This window comes from Neofelis nebulosa, chromosome X (assembly GCF_028018385.1).
Source record: "Neofelis nebulosa isolate mNeoNeb1 chromosome X, mNeoNeb1.pri, whole genome shotgun sequence".
NCBI classification, from domain to species: domain Eukaryota; kingdom Metazoa; phylum Chordata; class Mammalia; order Carnivora; family Felidae; genus Neofelis; species Neofelis nebulosa.
In genome coordinates, this window is record NC_080800.1 from 107,297,390 (window position 1) to 107,313,929 (window position 16,540).

At 51.4% G+C, this 16,540-nt stretch overlaps 1 protein-coding gene and 1 pseudogene across 3 annotated transcripts in view; one reads left to right on the forward strand and one right to left on the reverse strand.

Annotated features, from left to right (window-relative positions):
* ELF4 (E74 like ETS transcription factor 4) overlaps positions 1–16,540 on the reverse strand; it is a 50,013-nt gene that overhangs the window by 12,439 nt on the left and 21,034 nt on the right. For all 3 annotated transcript variants that reach the window (XM_058714545.1, XM_058714543.1, XM_058714544.1), the window contains exon 2: positions 2,483–2,763. In XM_058714545.1, the coding sequence (XP_058570528.1) occupies positions 2,483–2,554 (72 nt within the window). In that variant the 5' untranslated portion in view covers positions 2,555–2,763. The remainder of the gene's footprint in view (positions 1–2,482; positions 2,764–16,540) is intronic.
* Positions 13,848–14,384, forward strand: LOC131503118 (small ribosomal subunit protein uS17-like; annotated as a pseudogene).

Sequence of the window (16,540 nt, forward strand, 5' to 3'; positions counted from 1 at the left end):
CTGACAGTGCGGAGCCTACTTGGGATTCTCTCTCTCCCTCTCTCTCTGCCCCTCCCTGACTCGCTCTCTCTGTCTCTCTCTCAAAAATAAATAAATTAGGGGCGCCTGGGTGGCTCAGTCGGTTGAGCGTCCGACTTCGGCTCAGGTCATGATCTCGTGGTCCGTGAGTTCGAGCCCCGCGTCGGGCTCTGTGCTGACACCTCAGAGCCTGGAGCCTGTTTCAGATTCTGTGCCTCCCTCTTCCTCTGACCCTCCCCTGTTCATGCTCTCTCTCTCTCTCTCTCTCTCTGTCTCAAAAATAAATAAATGTTAAAAAAATTTTTTTAATAAATAAATAAATAAATTAATTAATTTAAAAAATTCCATTGGATTGTCCTGATCTAGAGCCAGACTTCCTGGGTTTGAAACTGTTACTTAGTAACAGTGGGACCTTGGGCAAGGTACCTAATCTTGCTGTACATCGGCTTCCTTACTTTATAAAATTGGGGTGGTCATATTAAACAACCCCACTGGGTGGTTTAAACAGATCAATGTGCATAAAGCATGTACATCAGGGCCTGGTGTAGAGTAGGCTTTCATTAAATGTTTTAGGTATCAGGGACTTCTAGGAGACTAGTAATGCTTTATTTCTTCACATGGGTGGTGAGTTCATGAGTGTTCTTTTTATAGTTATTCCATATATATATATATATATATATATATATATATGATTTATGTACTCTTTTGTATTAATGATACATTTTTAATAAAAATTGTTTCCTAAAAAGAGGGAAAGAAAGGAGGTGAGAACATAAGCACAGAGGGTGGAGACTATACTAATGAGCAGAAAGGAGCTAAGAAGGGTGACCAATGGTTTGAGGTCTCGGAGGCAGGAGAGAAGAGATTAAGGATGGGTACGAGATAGCCCTGGAAAGAAGAGGGACACTTCTTTCTCCTGGGCCAGCAGGAAGGAAACAAGAATGGTGATGTTATCAATAAAAGGGGGAAGGGAGGGAAACTGAGGGTATCCTTGGTTTTGAGCTTCTCTGTGGATTGGAGGAGAAGCTGTCTGCTGAGGGTGGAGGAGCAGGTGTGGGATTTAGATTGGGTGACTCAGTTGGTTAAGCGTCCAGCTCTTCATTTCGGCTCAGGTCATGATCTCATAGTTCGTGAGTTCGAGCCCCCCATCAGGTTCTGCACTAACAGTTTGGAGTCTGCTTGGGATTCTCTCTCTCTCTCTCTCTCTCTCTCTGTCCCTCCCCAGCTCATGCGCTCGCTCTCTCAAAATAATTAAATAAACATTTTAAAAAAGAACAGTAACAGTTGCTGAGCAGATCAGAAACAAGCAAAAAATGACCAGTAGTATTGAGAACTCATGTTTGGTTAGATTTTTCTTCCCTTCTCTTCCCATGATGCCTTCCACAAGGCTAGGCACACCACAGGTGTTGCATAAAACTGAGCAACTTTAGGTTAAGACCCAGCGGGACAGAAAGGACAATGTGCTCAAAGTCCACTAGGGGGCAGCCTTTGGTAGGCCGCCAGAAGTCCGACAGTTTTCTATCCTCACAAGGATTTAGCATAGAGAGCATCAGTATTAGGCTGCGGTGCCCTTAGAGATAGTCCAACTGGATCTCCTCTTGGTGAAGATGGGGAGAGGGCAGCCAGATAAGGTAGGGGACAGGACTTGCCCACGTGTAACTGTGGCCAAACTGGGATTGGAACCCAGGACCCCTGACTTAATCTTCTGTTCCTTCTACTGTACCTGGCTGCCTCTTCTCCAGTTTCTGGAAGGAGAGGAGTAGGTAGCAATGGGTGTGCCAGGACACCCTCCAATGAGTACAGCTAAGTGCACGGAAAAAGTGCTCCCTTGGCCCCAGTACAGAGCAAGATATGGAGCAGTGGGGACCTAAGTGCCAGAATTCTGTCCTAGTTTTCAACTTTCCCCCACCAGAAAGCCCCATTTCCAGATCTGAATCCTCAGACTAAGGCTGAAAAGATGATTATGGAAGGGCCCATCGGCTATACTAGAGACAGGTGTCTGAAGGGGGTGGGGGGCTGGTCTTTGCCCATGGGTCCAGCTGGCAGTGCTCACCCTCGTTATGTGGCTGTCCCAGCAGCTTTCTCATTGTGACACTGCGGGAGAAGGGAAGGGGACAGGAATGCACGTGAGGGTCCAGGTATACCTGTGCATTCAGCCCACATTGCTGACTGGCTGACACCATGCTGACCGCATGGCTGACTTGGTGACTGCACGTGCCCCAGAACTGCACACGGGCACGTGGCTCACGAAATGACCACTCAATGACTACTGACGGCCGTACGAGTGACAAGCTGGTGCACAGTCTGGCTGGTATGCATGGCCAGTGGCCTGGACCTAGTAGGTGCTTGATCAACATTTGCTGACTGGCTAGCCGGATGGCTAGCTGACTTGCCGTCTGCCTGCCAGTGTGTGCCTCTCTGATCGTCCACCTGGGTGACCAGGCTCTGTTCTCTGGGGCCATACCTGGTGAATATCATCCATCCCGTTGCTTGCAAACTCAAAGATCAGGTCACTGGGCTGCAGGGTAATAGCCATGCTGTCTTCTCAGAGAGCCGAAAGCAGGGTTCACTGGGCCCTCTGGAGCTGCGGGGGTTTCTTGACGAACAGATGCTGTTCAGGTACTTTGGAGCTTAGAGCCTACAGCCCGAACCACAGGGAGATAGGGGGTGTAGAGAGCTGGAGTAGGTGGTGGCCTAAGCCAGGTTCAAGGCTGCATGCTGGGTTGGGCCAACAGCAGGAGTGACCTGTGGAGAAGGGAGTCACAGCGTCAGTGAATCAGTCACCTTCCTTGAGCTTTGTCCCCATGACAGGACAGCCGACAGCCAGTCGAACCAGAGGGACCAAGGGGGCTTGCCAAAAGGGGAGGACAATGGGAGAAGAAAGGGGAAGAAGAAAAGAGGCAAGTAAAAAATGAACGAAAAAGATGAAGTTAACTGAGTTACCTCCAGTGGGAAGTGGCTCAGCCTCAGTGTCAGTCTAGGTCACCAGCATTTGCACCTGAGCTGGCCCTAAAGACACACAGCCTCCCTCCCTTCTCTCCTGCCTCCTCTGGAGAAGGTGACAGATAGAGGGACTTTGGGCTCTCTCCACCCCAAAGATTAATCCCCAGGGTGTGGCCACAGGGGAAATCAGGGCACCCCATCTGGCCTTATAGACAGAGCAGCAGCATGAAGAATCCTTAAAAGCCCCTTGGCTTGGAAAGAATCGTGTGTTCAGGGGTGTGGGAAGCGACACATGGCTGTGCCAGGTGCTCTTCCAGACTCTGCCTGGTTCGGTCTACCTCAAAAGTGGGGGCACTTAGCTCTGAAGGGCAGAGTCTAGGGAGGAAGAAATGTCTCTCAGTGGGGGTTGTGCTGTCAGAGCCAGCAGCTCTCCAGGAGGGGAGTCTTGGTCTCAGCCACGCCCCGACGGCCCCGAGACAGGCGGGGCACATGCCCTGTGCACTTATCCCTGCCCTGACACCGCTGCCGCCCACTGGAGAGGATGGCTTCTGAGCCTCGGGGAGGGGTGGGGGGTGTCCCTGCTCTTGCTTCAGCTTTGCTTTCAGTTTCAAGACTGAACTCTCGCCCTGGGAACTTGTGAGGAGAGCCCCAGGTTGGGGGGGGGGGCACAGAACCTTCCCCATCCTGCAGGGCCGGCTCAGGACCTCCCCCTCTTTTCCAGGAAACCTGTCTGCTGCAGCCCGCATGTCTCTCCTCTCCCGGGCACCCGGTGCCTCCGGAGCTCACAGTATGCACCTCAGGCGCAAACACGCCACCCAGGGCCGTGCTTGCTGCTCTTCTACGTGTGGTCTGCGGCGGCACCCAGGCTTACCTCCCAAAGCCTAGCTCCTGCTGCCATGGCCCTCCTGCCAGCCTGCTCTGCTCCTCTGCTCTCGAACACGTGGGCTTTTACACCTCCAGGTACCACATCTTTGACTCTTAGGGTTGATTTTAATGGTACCCTTACGTGTGCGTGCACGCAATGGGTCTACAAACAGCCCGGTTCAACCACCAGCTCCTGAAGAACTGGGTCCATGCACCATAGTCCGAGAGACACATTTGACTCCTACCTCCTTGACACACCTTTGGTAGTGCCGGGGTGGTAGAACCTTCTCCTGGCCCAGAAAGAAATGAGGAACTTCGGAGAGGGGCAAAGGGGAGGAAAGGGAGGAGGACCATGGGTGACCTCTCTGATGACCGCTCTCCCCCACAGAAGACACCCAGGCCTCTCCCACTTCCTTTCCGTTAGCCCACAAGGTTGGCTCCGCCCACTCTCCACCCCAGCCCTCACCCTACCCCCCACCCCCGCACCTTTCCACCCACCCTTAACAAAAAACTTCGAGAAGTCACTCAACTCAACCTGGCAGGTCTGAGTTTCCCTTTGGCTAAGGAGACAGCCCTGCAAGGACGAAGAGGAGGCCCTGGGGAAAACACAGTTCCACCCCTCCCGCCCTCACCCTACCCCCACCGGGCCCTGCCTGTGACCCTGTCTCCAGTGGCCTGCCCGAGAAGCCTCCCAGGGCCATTTATGCTTGGAAGGTCTGTCTCCTGTAGCCAAAGCGCCCCAAGGCTCGCATTCCGCAGCTCCCCGCCCTCCCTCAGGCCGGCTGTCTGCCCCCAGGAAGCATTCTCATACTAATCAAATGAAAGGGATCACTTTCACCTAATCCCACTTTGTCTAAACACGAAACTCTGGTGTCTGCTCCCTCTCCCCGCAACAAGGTCATTCTGCTGCAGCCCTTCCCTTCAGGTTTGCTCATCGCTTTGGCCTCTCTTGACAGATCAGCACTTCTTGTTTGCGAGTTCACTGCTGCTCGCTGCCTGCAGACCTTCCCTGTACCTTTCTCACCTCCCCCATTAGGCAGTGGCTTCCTTGAGGGCAGGGGCAACTGTGTTGGTCATCAGTGAGACGTTACCAAGCTGCACTGTGCTTGGCATGTGGCAGACACTCAACTTATGTTTGCAGAACAAACACATGAATGAATTAATGAACAAACGAACGAATGAATGATACTGGTCAGTCCGTACCAGTGAGGTGTGTTTTCTGGGCAAGAAGTATATCCGTGTGTACATTGTTTTTGGGGTAAGAGAGAGATGTGTGCTCTGGTCTGTGTTACATCTGGGTGTTTGTGCACTGTAATTTACAATGGGAGTTCTCACTGTGGGTGTGCACGCACACCATGGACTTACTTGTGTGCAGGGTGCACGCACATGTCCCAAGTATGGGGATGTGTGCATGAGACGCTCTGTGGACCGGCAGAGCCACAAACTCAGTGGTGGGTCCCCCCTCCTCCAGTCCCGCCTTCGCAGAATGACAATGACAGACCGAGCTATGGCCACCGCCGCTGCTCCCTCCTGCCGCTTCCCAGGAAGAGAGCTAGCAACAGAATATGTATGTGGCTCATGGGTTCTTGGGGTGAGTCCACCAAGGTCCACTCTGCTAAGGAGGTGGTGGGAGAGGGAAGACAGCACCGCACTGTACTGGATGGGATCCTTAGCCATCTGTGCAAAGAGAGGTTTGAAAGAAGAGGCTAATGTAGTTGCACTCTTTAAGTGTCCACACATCTAAGTATCTAAATTCAGGACTGGGTTGGTGCAGGTTCTGCTGACCCAGGACTGTGAGAATTTCAAGGCTGCAGGACCCAGCACTCAAGGCTGATCCTGGTGTCTTGTTCTGCCCAAGCTCCAGCCTAAAGCTAGTAAGGTGAAGGAGTGTGGGCGGGGTGGAGGGAGGAAGTAGCTGTCCTACTTTTTTGGTCAAGGCTAAGAAAACTCCCTTCCCAGCCCCACCATGGAACCTTCTCCACCATAAAGTTTTGCCCTTTGCCCCTCCCCCGTCAGATGTTTGAGGATTTGAAAGTGAGAGGTGGGGAGAAGCCCATTTGCATGCTCACTCACTCTCCCCAGCAGAGGAGTGACCCCCCCAGTCCCTCAAAATAACCTCCCTCTCCCAGGAACCTGAAACCAAAAAAAAAAAAAAAAAAAAAAAAAAACCACCACCACAGAAGGCCCGCCCTGCTGGAGGCCAGGGAGGCCTGAGAGGCCCACACCGGGGGGCTCTCCTCCCTGGTGTCCTTTCAGCTCTTCCAGGGCCTAGAGCCCTGGACGCTGCCTTTACGGTGAGTGGGGCGCTAGATGGGTATGCGGCACAGACACCCGGCTTGAGTAAGAGATGGGCCTGGGAAGTTCCCCACCCGCCCTGTCATCATACAGATCACAGCTGGCTCCAGTCAGAGTCTGCTCCCAGGGTGGCAAGAGCTCCACTCCCTTCACTCCCCTGGAGGCCACTGCAGGATCCCTGGCTCCCAGGACCTTGTCCTACTTGCACTGAAAGCAAAGCGTCTGGAGAGCATATGGCTCCGGACACCGTGTGTGAGGAAGCAAGTGAGCCTGTGCCACAGGAGGGAGCAAGCAAGCGAGGGCGCCTACATCCCCAGCCTGCAAATGCACACCTCTGGCTCACTGTGGTTCTGACTGCATTTCAAAACCAAAATAGCAAAATAGAAGTGGTTTGAGCTGCTCCTGCGTCATCACAGCTGGGCCCCCTTCAGAAGTACAGACCCTTTCTGGGGCTGTCACTGGAGCGCAGTCAAGCAGTGTCCAGCACCCACCCATCTGGGCCTCCTCTGCATACAGGAAGCAGCCCCTATGTAAAAGCCACATCCACAGTCTCTGTGGAGTGAGTTTAAATCTACACCGGTTCAGTCACTGGCTCTCACAAAATCGCTAGTAACACCCGTGGCATTTTCACGCAGGCCAGGAAACATGGGGGCCAGATGGTCAGCCAGGCCACAAAGCAGAGTTCTCCTTCTCCAGTTCCTCATCCTCTCGGAGCCAGCCCTCACTCCTGAAATACCCAGCCCTCCATGAAACCTTTCTGGAATTCTCTGGAAAGGAAGTGACAATTTCCTTCATGCCATTTCCCACTCCCTCAGCGCCCCTCCCCCACAACCACAAACAAAATGGAAACTACCCCAGGAACAGCTGTACCCTCTACTTAAAAACAGCCCCTCCTCTGGCTAATAGTCATCCAGAAGCAAATTTGCATGCGGCACCATGTGACCAATGGTGTGTACTTAAGAGACAGAGGGCCAGAGCCAGGGGTCCAGTCTGTAGCGTTGGACAGAGCCGAAGTAACCGGTCTGTGGGATACCCCCCTACAACCTTGACCCTGATCTTCAAGCCAAACCCTCCTCCTTGAGCAAATGCGCAGTGAAGGGGCCCCAGCCACAACTATTTTGTCAGCTCCTTCTCCTCTATTCCTTTCTTTTCACCACCCCCTTATGAGATGAAATCAGGAAGAGGAGGAAAAACATAAAGGTTTTGCAAGCTCTGTTGGTTGGGGTTTCTCTTTGCTTATTTACAAGAAACCCAGTTTCCTTCCTTGGCCCTCGGTCACTGCTTGCTTCCAGCATAGGGCTTGCCACAACTCCGATGGTGAGGGAGGCCCAGAGCTCATCTCCAACTGCCCTTATCCTTTATCTGCTCTACTCTTGACTCTACCTTCCCAGGCCCTGAGCTGTCCCAGTGGAGGGGCGATTAGGGCTGCAGGAGATGGTAGGTCCCCTCTTTCTCCAGAAGACCCATAAGCTCACCCATGGTGTGTGCCGCCCAGGTTTCGAGGAGGAGGAGGGAAGCCCTCATCTGGCTGTATCCCAACCCGACGTGAGACCCCGGAAAAGGCAGCCATCTTTCTGGGCTGTGGCTTCTGTCATCCTTATTGAGGGCGAGGGCTGAGGGTAATCCAGGTTTAGCAGATGCTCACTAGGGAGTCTCGGGTGAATGAAGATGGTGGTGGGAAAGCACTTTGGAAATTAAAAAACACTCATCCAGATGATGAGTTTCAGGTGACCCCCAAAGAGCAAATGGGGCTTGGGGCCCCATTAAGGCCCCAGAAGTCCCCCATTGGCTCGAGAACATAGACAACTGGAGACTTCCAGTTGTTGGCTTTGAAGGGGCAGGCCCCTCACTGGGGTTGGGGGCCCCCGCAGGCAGGGGCAGGTTGCTCTGGTTAAAGCAGTGCTCCCAGGCCCCTGTCCTAGCTGCCTTCACCCCACCCCAACACTTTCGGTTGTGGTTATGTGGCAAGAAAGGCTCTACAGAAGCCCCGGTAGGGGAGCAGGGTCAGGGGGAAGGGTTACTGACTGAACCTATTTCCCCAGCAGCGCTGACTCCCAGGGGCCTTGCCTGAGAAAGCCAAAAGAGCACCCCCTGGAGGAGCCTGCGGCCACCACACCCTCATCTCTACCACTCCAGGGGCCTCACCAAGAGAGTCACTAAGCTCTTCTGGGAAATGAGGGACAGGCCAACGACAAGGAGAACACACAACAGGAAAGAAGGCAAAGTCGAGTCCAGAGCAGCTACTGAATGAACCCCAGTTCGGTGCGCTGCCAGCCACAGCCTAGGAGGGGACCCCAGAAGTCCCTGCAGATCATAAGGGAGAAGATCCAGCTTTGTCTTGGGGTTTAGTCAGGTGATCTTCCTCCTCTGTGAAATGGGGACACCCTCCCTAGCTCAAAGAGTTGTCATGCAAGGCCAGTGAGTTCATGTGGGTGAAAACTTTGTTATGTCCCAAACGTGTTTTTCAATTTCCTGGTGTGATTGGTGTCTTTTTGGCTACAGTCACCCATTAAACATTTGGCATATCTTTACCTGGATGGACAGGAAGACAGGACATGGAGGTGGTGGGATGAGATGAAGGCGAGGGAGGACATAACCACAGCCATGAAACTCATGGGAAAGGGAGGAAACAAGCTTGACTGTGCAGGAGGGGGGTTGGCTGGGGGATCAGGGATATCAGTTGGATAAGGGCATAGGCCCAAGATCCACCAGGTGGTGGGATTGGGATTTGAACTTGATATACACAGCGACTGGGAGTTCCTGGAGATTCTTGAGCAAGGCAGGGCATAAAGCAAGCAGTTCTTTAGGTAGGTCCCTTTGGTATGAGTGTAGGAGTGGAGTGGATGGAAGGAGATCTGGTGGGGCAGCTGGAACCCAGGAGGTGAAGCCCAAGGCCACTCCAAGGGAATAAAATGACAGATTGTGGGGTAAGACAGTAGTTGTGGGGACCCCAAGATGTGGAGTCTGCGGTAAAGAATGTTAAAAGATACGAAGTGATTGGGACAGGAAAGATGGCAGGAGAATGAACTCAACTTGGGCAGTTTGAAATTGGGATCATCTTGAAAAAAACCCAGGTGGAAAAAAAAGAGGACGTGGACATTTTGTGCGCGCACACACACACAGCATCAGCAGGAGGGACCGCTACAGGCCTTCAGTGGCCAAAGGAGCAGGCCTGGCCTGGTGAGGCTGGCAAGCCAGACACAGTCCCATGGCAGAAAGTGGCCTGCGATGAATGAAAGGCGGCTTCAAACGGCACACACCCCACCTCTGCCTAGGAAGGCCTGCTTATTTCCATAGGTGGGGTAACAGAAACACTGACCAGAGACTAATTAAATTTATTAGTGGGTTTTCTAGAAGCTGGGGCAATCTGTGGCTCGGCACCAACAGGATATTAAGCCAGATAACTTTTATTGAAGGGACAGTGTTCTTTCTCAAAGCCCCTGCCAGCGCGTGTCCTAGAAACTAAAGTGGAGGCTCCTTGCTCAGATCTGGGACTACCCCAAGCAGGAGGGGCTGGGCTGGGTTCGCTGCCTGTTTGGCGGGGGGAGAGGGTCCCTTTCAAGTGCCGCATTCCCCCACAGGCCACTTCCCAGGCCAGCAAAAGCAAAGGGAAGTCCGGTGTTGCCTGCACAGAGGGGAGGGTGCAAGGCTGAGGTAGAAAGACAGCCTATTGGGGTGCAGGCAAATAGGGAGGGCAGCTTCAGTTCTTATGTCACTGTGAAACCCTGGGGTTCCTCCTTCCCCCTCACCTACACTACTCAAAACCTCTTCATGACTCAGAGTCCCACGATATCAAAGTAAAAAGGGGCCTGAAAGATCATGGCATCTATCCCTTGTGTCATCCAACTAGAGACAACAAGTTCCTGAGGGAAGAGAAATGACTTGCTCAAGGTCACACAGCCAGTCATTATGACTCCCAGGTGACCTTTCTTCCTCTCCTCCTCATTGTCTCTCAGCATCCTCAGTAAAGCCAACCCTTTCCTCTGGTGAGACCAGACAGCGGCCAGAGCCCCAGGGTTGGCAAATAACAATGAGGCCACACATGTGCAGAACACATTTAACTTTTGCAGCACCTTCCTTCAGGCCTTTGCTCCCACTGTGCCCTGGGTTTGATAGGCCCTTCCCCAATTTCTGCAGCCCTAATTCCCATACAGTATTCAAGATCTGAAGCAAATGTCACCTCCTTTTCATAGCCTCACCTGCTTCCTCCCCACCAAGTACATTCTCTCCTCCTCCTCCTCCTCCTCCTCCTCTTCCTCCTCCCAACACCTGAGCTTGACTTCTTAGACCAAAGTATGGGTTGGCAAACTATGGCCCACGTGCCAAGTCCAGCCTATCATCTGTTGGGTATGGCCCATGAGCTAAGAATGGCTTTTACATGTTTTAATGATTTGGACAAAAATAAACAGAAGAATAATATTTCATGCCATGTGAGAATTACACAAAGGTCAAATTTCAGTGTCCACAAATAAAGTTTTATTGGAATGCAGCTATGCTCACTCGTTTACGTGTTGTCTGTGGCTGCTTTTGCATTGTAAGTTGAGTTGTTGTGACAAGAGTTCATATAGGCCACAAAGTCTAAAATATTTACTATCTATCCTTTGCAGGAAAAGTTTACTGGCTCCTGGACTAAAGGCTTCAATCCCCTTCATTGTGAAGAGGTTAAGTTCATTTCTGAGAAGAATGTCACAGAGCACTCAGAAGGCACCAGGAGGGAGGTGTGGAACACCAAATACAAACTCGCAGGTTGTCATCAGAAAGAAAATCCTGGCCCTGTCTCTGCCCATGGTGTGACCTTGGGCAAGTCACTTCTGCTTTGTGGGCCTGTTTCCTCAGCTGCACAATGAAGGGGTTGGACTGGAAAGTCAAAGCCCTTTCTAGCCCTATGACTTAGAGTCAGCAATCTGTTGCATTTCCAACTCATGCAGTTTTGTGCAGGCAGTCTTGATCATTTTCTCTCAGAATAAGAGCTTACAGAAGGTTCCCCTGCCCAGCTGTGGTTTTCCGCTGCCACTGTGGGCCCCCCTCACCCCATATTCACCTGCCTCGCCCCACCCTTCCCTTCTAGCTGACCTGACTGCCCTTCTTTCTGAATTCCTCTCCCATCAAAATAGAAATGGCTTCCTCTGAGAGCCCTCCACCTCTCCAATCCGGTGGGCCAGGAGTATCCATTTTTTGTGGGGGGAGAGGCAGGGAAAGAAGGGCTCTCAGCTCTCCCCAGCCTCTCAGGGCCCACAGCAGACAGGCAGTGAAGCAGGGGATAGGGCCAGCTCTCACCGCACCCCTACTCTGCCAGAGGAAACAGCCCCTCTCTGCCACTTCCTGTCCCAGGGGTTTGAGCAGTTTCCCCTTCAGGGCCTACGGGGCCCTCCCGGCCCCGCCCCTGCCCCACACAGGTCAGAAAGTGCAGAGAGGGGAGGGGCACTGCGGGTGAGGGGGAGGATCCCTCACAGGAAGGCTGAGGAGACAGCTGTCTACACAAGGGGACACCCCAGCAGCTCCACTGCCAGCCTGCTAGAGCTGGGGGTATGGGGACTGGGAGAGAGTAGGAGCTGTCTCTGCAAACCCTCTCTGGTTAAGTGGATGAGGAGTGAGTTTATCACTTTACCTAGCTATCACCTTGAGGGGGCGGGTGCAGAATAAGCCAGGCCTTGGAGGATTGGATAAAAGACCCGACTGTATGCTCAGGTCAATGTCCACCTGGAGCTGATCCTCAGCTCCAGGTGGCTTGGGATGGAGGGATGAGCTGAAGCAAGAGCCTGGGGAAAACAGGCCGACAACAGGGGTTAATTGGGAGGGGCAGGTGACAGGGAAATCAATGCCACTTCACAACTTTGCATAATTTTGTCCCTAGCACCAGTGGACAGAGACAACAATGGAGAGCAAAGTACAGTAACATGTGGGCCAAAGGTAGCAGCATTTTCTGGGTGATAGAACAGGAAGCTATCACATTCCATACCTGCTACTGACTTGGTTTTTTTCTTTTTTTTAAGTTTATTTATTTTGAGAGAGAGAGAGAGAGAGGCCAAGAGAGAGGGAGAGAGAGAATTCCAAGCACGCTCCGCATTGTCAGCACAGAGCCTGATGCAGGGCTTGATCTCATGATCTGTGAGATCACTACCTGAGCTGAATTAAGAGTTGGATGCTAAACCAACTGAGCCACCCAGGTGCCGCATACCTGCTACTGATTTGCTGCAGTGACTTCCACTTGTAAATACCTCCCAGTTGCCCTTGCAAGGTGGGGCTTCCAGAACTGGGGTGATGTGCCTGTGAGGAACCCTGCAGGCATGTGACCAGCTCTGCCAGGCCCTTCCAAAGCAGTGGGTCAGAGAAGCAGTGGAAGCCTGAGGCCCTGGACCTCTGCCTAGTTGCCAGTGCTTCTGAGGACAGGTTAGAAGTACATGATGATGGTTCTAGAAGCCTTGACGCCTGGGATGGGGGGCTCATAGTGGATACATACCATCACTTTGGTCCCTCCATGTTAATATTGTTCCATGAGGTCCGAGGTGAGAGAAGTTAAGGGGACTCCTACACATGATGGTACTGGGTGAGCCGACAAAAAATGGATGGGAAGATGGTCTTGACACCTCTCTCAGTTCTGAGATTTTTTTCTCAGCTCTTACGACTTTGGCCAGGATCCCTGCCCAGCCAGGCCGCCTGTCAAGAGAACAAAGTCTCTCTTTTCCCTCTCCCTCCACACACACCCCAGGGCAAATAGGCCCCAGTGCCCCAATGATAGGGCCCCACACAAACTTGCTTCTCCACCCCCAGAATTTGGAGCGAGCACTGCTGCACAGCTGGTATGGGGGACGCCAAGGAAGCCTTGGAGACATCTGGATGAGCACCTGGGCTTCTGCCAGCCCCTCCCTACGTCTGCAGCGCAAACCCAGGGCCAGGGCTTGGTTACAAGCCCAACTCAAAGCTGGTGGCACGTGTTTGGAAAGCACATCTAGACTGGAAGGAGGGGGTGGAAGCACTTGAGATCAATGCCAACTCAGGGCAAGTGCTTGCGGGCCTGGCACAGATCTAAACTATCGCCGGCTGGGATGGCGGGTGTGGCCACTGTGGTCTCACCATGGGCCCATTGCGGGAGGAGCAGAGGGGTGTGGTACTTGTTTAAACATGGGTAAGATTTTCTTTTTTGCCCTCTGATATCACTTGAAGTTGTTCTGTCTGCATCTGGGGAAAGGGGCCAAACAGTAAAACTTACAGGGTGACAGGGTGGAATGTAGGGAAGGTGGCAGGGATTTACATTTATTGGGTATGAGCTGTGGGGTTGGTGTTGTGCCAGGCACTTTACATAGCCTACCTCCTTTCATTCTTAACAACATCCTTACAATGTAGCTAGTCAGTGGCATAGCTGGGGTTTGAAGCTAGGTTGATTTCCAACTACTACACTCTCTTAACGTTGTTTTCAGTGTGCTCTCTTTTGGTAATAATAGTATTTTAATAGTTTTATTTTATTTTATTTTTTAAAATTTATTTTGAGAGAGAACGCGTGAGCACGTGTGCAAGTGGGGGAGGAGCCGAGAGAGAGGTGGGGGCAGGGGAGAGAGAGAGAATCCCAAGCAGACTCCACACTGTCAGTTCTGAGCCCAGCACAGGGCTGAACTCACCAACCACAGAACCATGACCTGAGCCGAAGTCAGACGCTTAACCCACTGAGCCACCCCAGTGTCCCTTAATAGTTCAGTTTTAAAAACAGCAAAAGTGAGGCTCAGAAAGGACTAGGTAACATGACCAAGGTCACACTTCCCATCAAAAATGGAGGCAGACCTTTTTTCAGGCAGCAGGGATGATGGCGGACATTCAGACAGAGAGTGCCTATCAAAAGCAGCTGACCATCTTTCAAAATAGGAAGAGGGTCCTGCTTGGAGACTCTGGAAAAAAGAAGCTCCCACAATATTACAAACACATTGGTCTGGGTTTCAAGACGCTCAAGGCCTTTAAGGGCACCTATACGGACAAGAAGTGACCCTTCACTGGTAATGTCTCTGAGGGCAGATTGTATCTGGTGTGGTGACCAAGATGAAGACGCAGAAGACCACTGTCATCCACCAAGACTACTGCCACTACATCTGAAAATACAACTGCTTCGAGAAATGCCACAAGAACATGTCTATACACCTATCCCATTTCAGGGACCTCCAGATTGGTAACAGTGTCACAGTGGGTGGCTGCCAGCCCTTGAGTAAGACTGAGCGCTTCAAATGCTTAAGGTCAGCAAGGCTGCCAGCACCAAAAAGCAACTCCAGAAGTTCTGAGACTAGATATCTGCTCATACCTCTAAACAAAATAAAGTGATTTTCCTAAGCAGATTAAAAAAAGAAAAGAAAAGAAGGGGCGCCTGGGTGGCTCAGTCAGTTAACTGTCCAACTTTGGCTCAGGTCATGATCTCACAGTCTGTGAGTTCAAGCCCCGCGTCAGGCTCTGTGCTGTCAGCTCAGAGCCTGGAGCCTGCTTCAGATTCTGTGTCTCCCTCTCTCTCTGCCCCTCCCCCGATCATGCTCTCTCTCACTCTCAAAAATGAATAAATGTTAAAAAAATAAAAAATAATTAAAAAAGAAGAAGAAGAGAGGCAGAACTCAAACCCAGGCCTGTGTGCCTTTGATCTCAAAGCCTGCGCCTTTCCCACTGTCCCATGCTGGTGATCATTTGCTCAGATCCCTAGCCCAAGGTTTGCTCACAACACCCAACTTTGAATGTTCAGAACCTCTGTGATGCCCCTTCAACAAAAGCTTCCCAGGTCTGTGACCCATCCCCCTCAGGGTCTCAATCTGAAGCAAAGCTCCATCTAATAAGTGAATTCTAACTTTCTGGGCCAAGTCTGCACCAAAATAGTTACAACTTGAGCTCCTGTGGCCAGATATGGAGGAAGGGTACATGGAATAGGAGGCTTCCAGCTCTGTTGATGAAGGAGGCTGTCTCTATTCCTGTACCTCAAAGGGCCTACTGTTGTCAGAGAGTTCCTGGATCCAGACCTGGAGTGGTCATGTCATGGTCCCTGCCCCATAAATATACACTTGCTCTCAGCTTACACATAATGTAAGTCTGGGTTCTTATCTCAGGGTGTTGATTCATTCACATGTTTATTCAAACATTTATGGGAAGTCAATCCTGAGTACCTCATAGATGGCAGGCCCATGGCCAGGGACTTAACACCAGGCCCACCCTATTCTTTTCTATGGTAGGGTCTGTTCATTTTTTTAAATTTTATTTGAGACAGAGAGAGAGAGAGAGAGAAAGAGAAAAAGAGAGAGAGTATGTGTGTTGTGTGTGTGTGTGTGCGCGCACGCACACACATGAGCAGGGGAGGGGCAAAGAGAGGGAAACAGAGACTCCCAAGCAGGCTCTGGGCCGTCATCCCTGAGCCCGATGCACGGCTCAATCCCATAACCCTGGGATCATACCCTGAGCCGAAATCAAGAGTCAGATGCTCCACCAACTGAGCCACCCAGGTGCACCTGGTATGGTCTCTTCATCTCTAAGTTCCCAGTAAGCTGGGTTAGCCCATATGCCTAAATAATATTGCTGGGTTTTTCTCCCCAAAATACATCTATAACGAATATCTCTCCATAACTGAGGCCCAGAGGTTGGCAGCAAATGGGACGTGATTGCTAATGGGTATAGAGTCTCTTTATGATGAAAATCTTCTATAATGGATTGTGGTGATGGATACAACTCTGTGAGTATACCAAAAGCCACAGAACTGTATACTTTGAGTGTATAATTGAGTGAACTGTATGGCATTGAACTAAATCGAATTAAACTGTTATTTAAAACAAACAAGCAAACAAAAATGAGGCCCAGAGAGGGGCAGCAGTTCACTCAAGACCATGTGCAAGTTGACAGAGCAGCTCAGGCCAGACTCCAGGTCTTCTGATTTCTGATTTTGAGGCTCTTACCTTCTATCAGAGTCCTCACAACCTTAAGCAAGGATAAATGCTGAGGTTCAGTGATTGTGCAAAGCTGGGCCAGCCTCATGCAGGAGGGCTGGTGGCTGGACCTTAAGCAATAAGGTAGGCAGTAGAAAATGCCGTAGGCCAGGGACTTTCATTTAGGTCTGCCATGAGCATCACCAAGTGCCTGCCCCTCTCTGGACCCCACTGTCCCCATCTGTGAAGTGAAGTGAATGAGTTTGGTGGTCCCTTGCAAAAGGCTATACCAGCTCTGACCCTCTCAGGTTCTTTTTTTTTATTTAACTTTTTAATGTTTCTGACCCTCTCAGGTTCTTTTTTTTATTTAACTTTTAAATGTTTATTTATTTTTGAGACAGAGAGAGGGAGAGAGACAGAGTGCAAGTGGGGAGGGACAGAAAGAGGGAGACACAGAATCTGAAGCAGGCTCCAGGCTCCTAGCTGTCAGCACAGAGCCCAACGCGGGGCTTGAACTCACAGACTGTGAGATCATGACCTGAGCT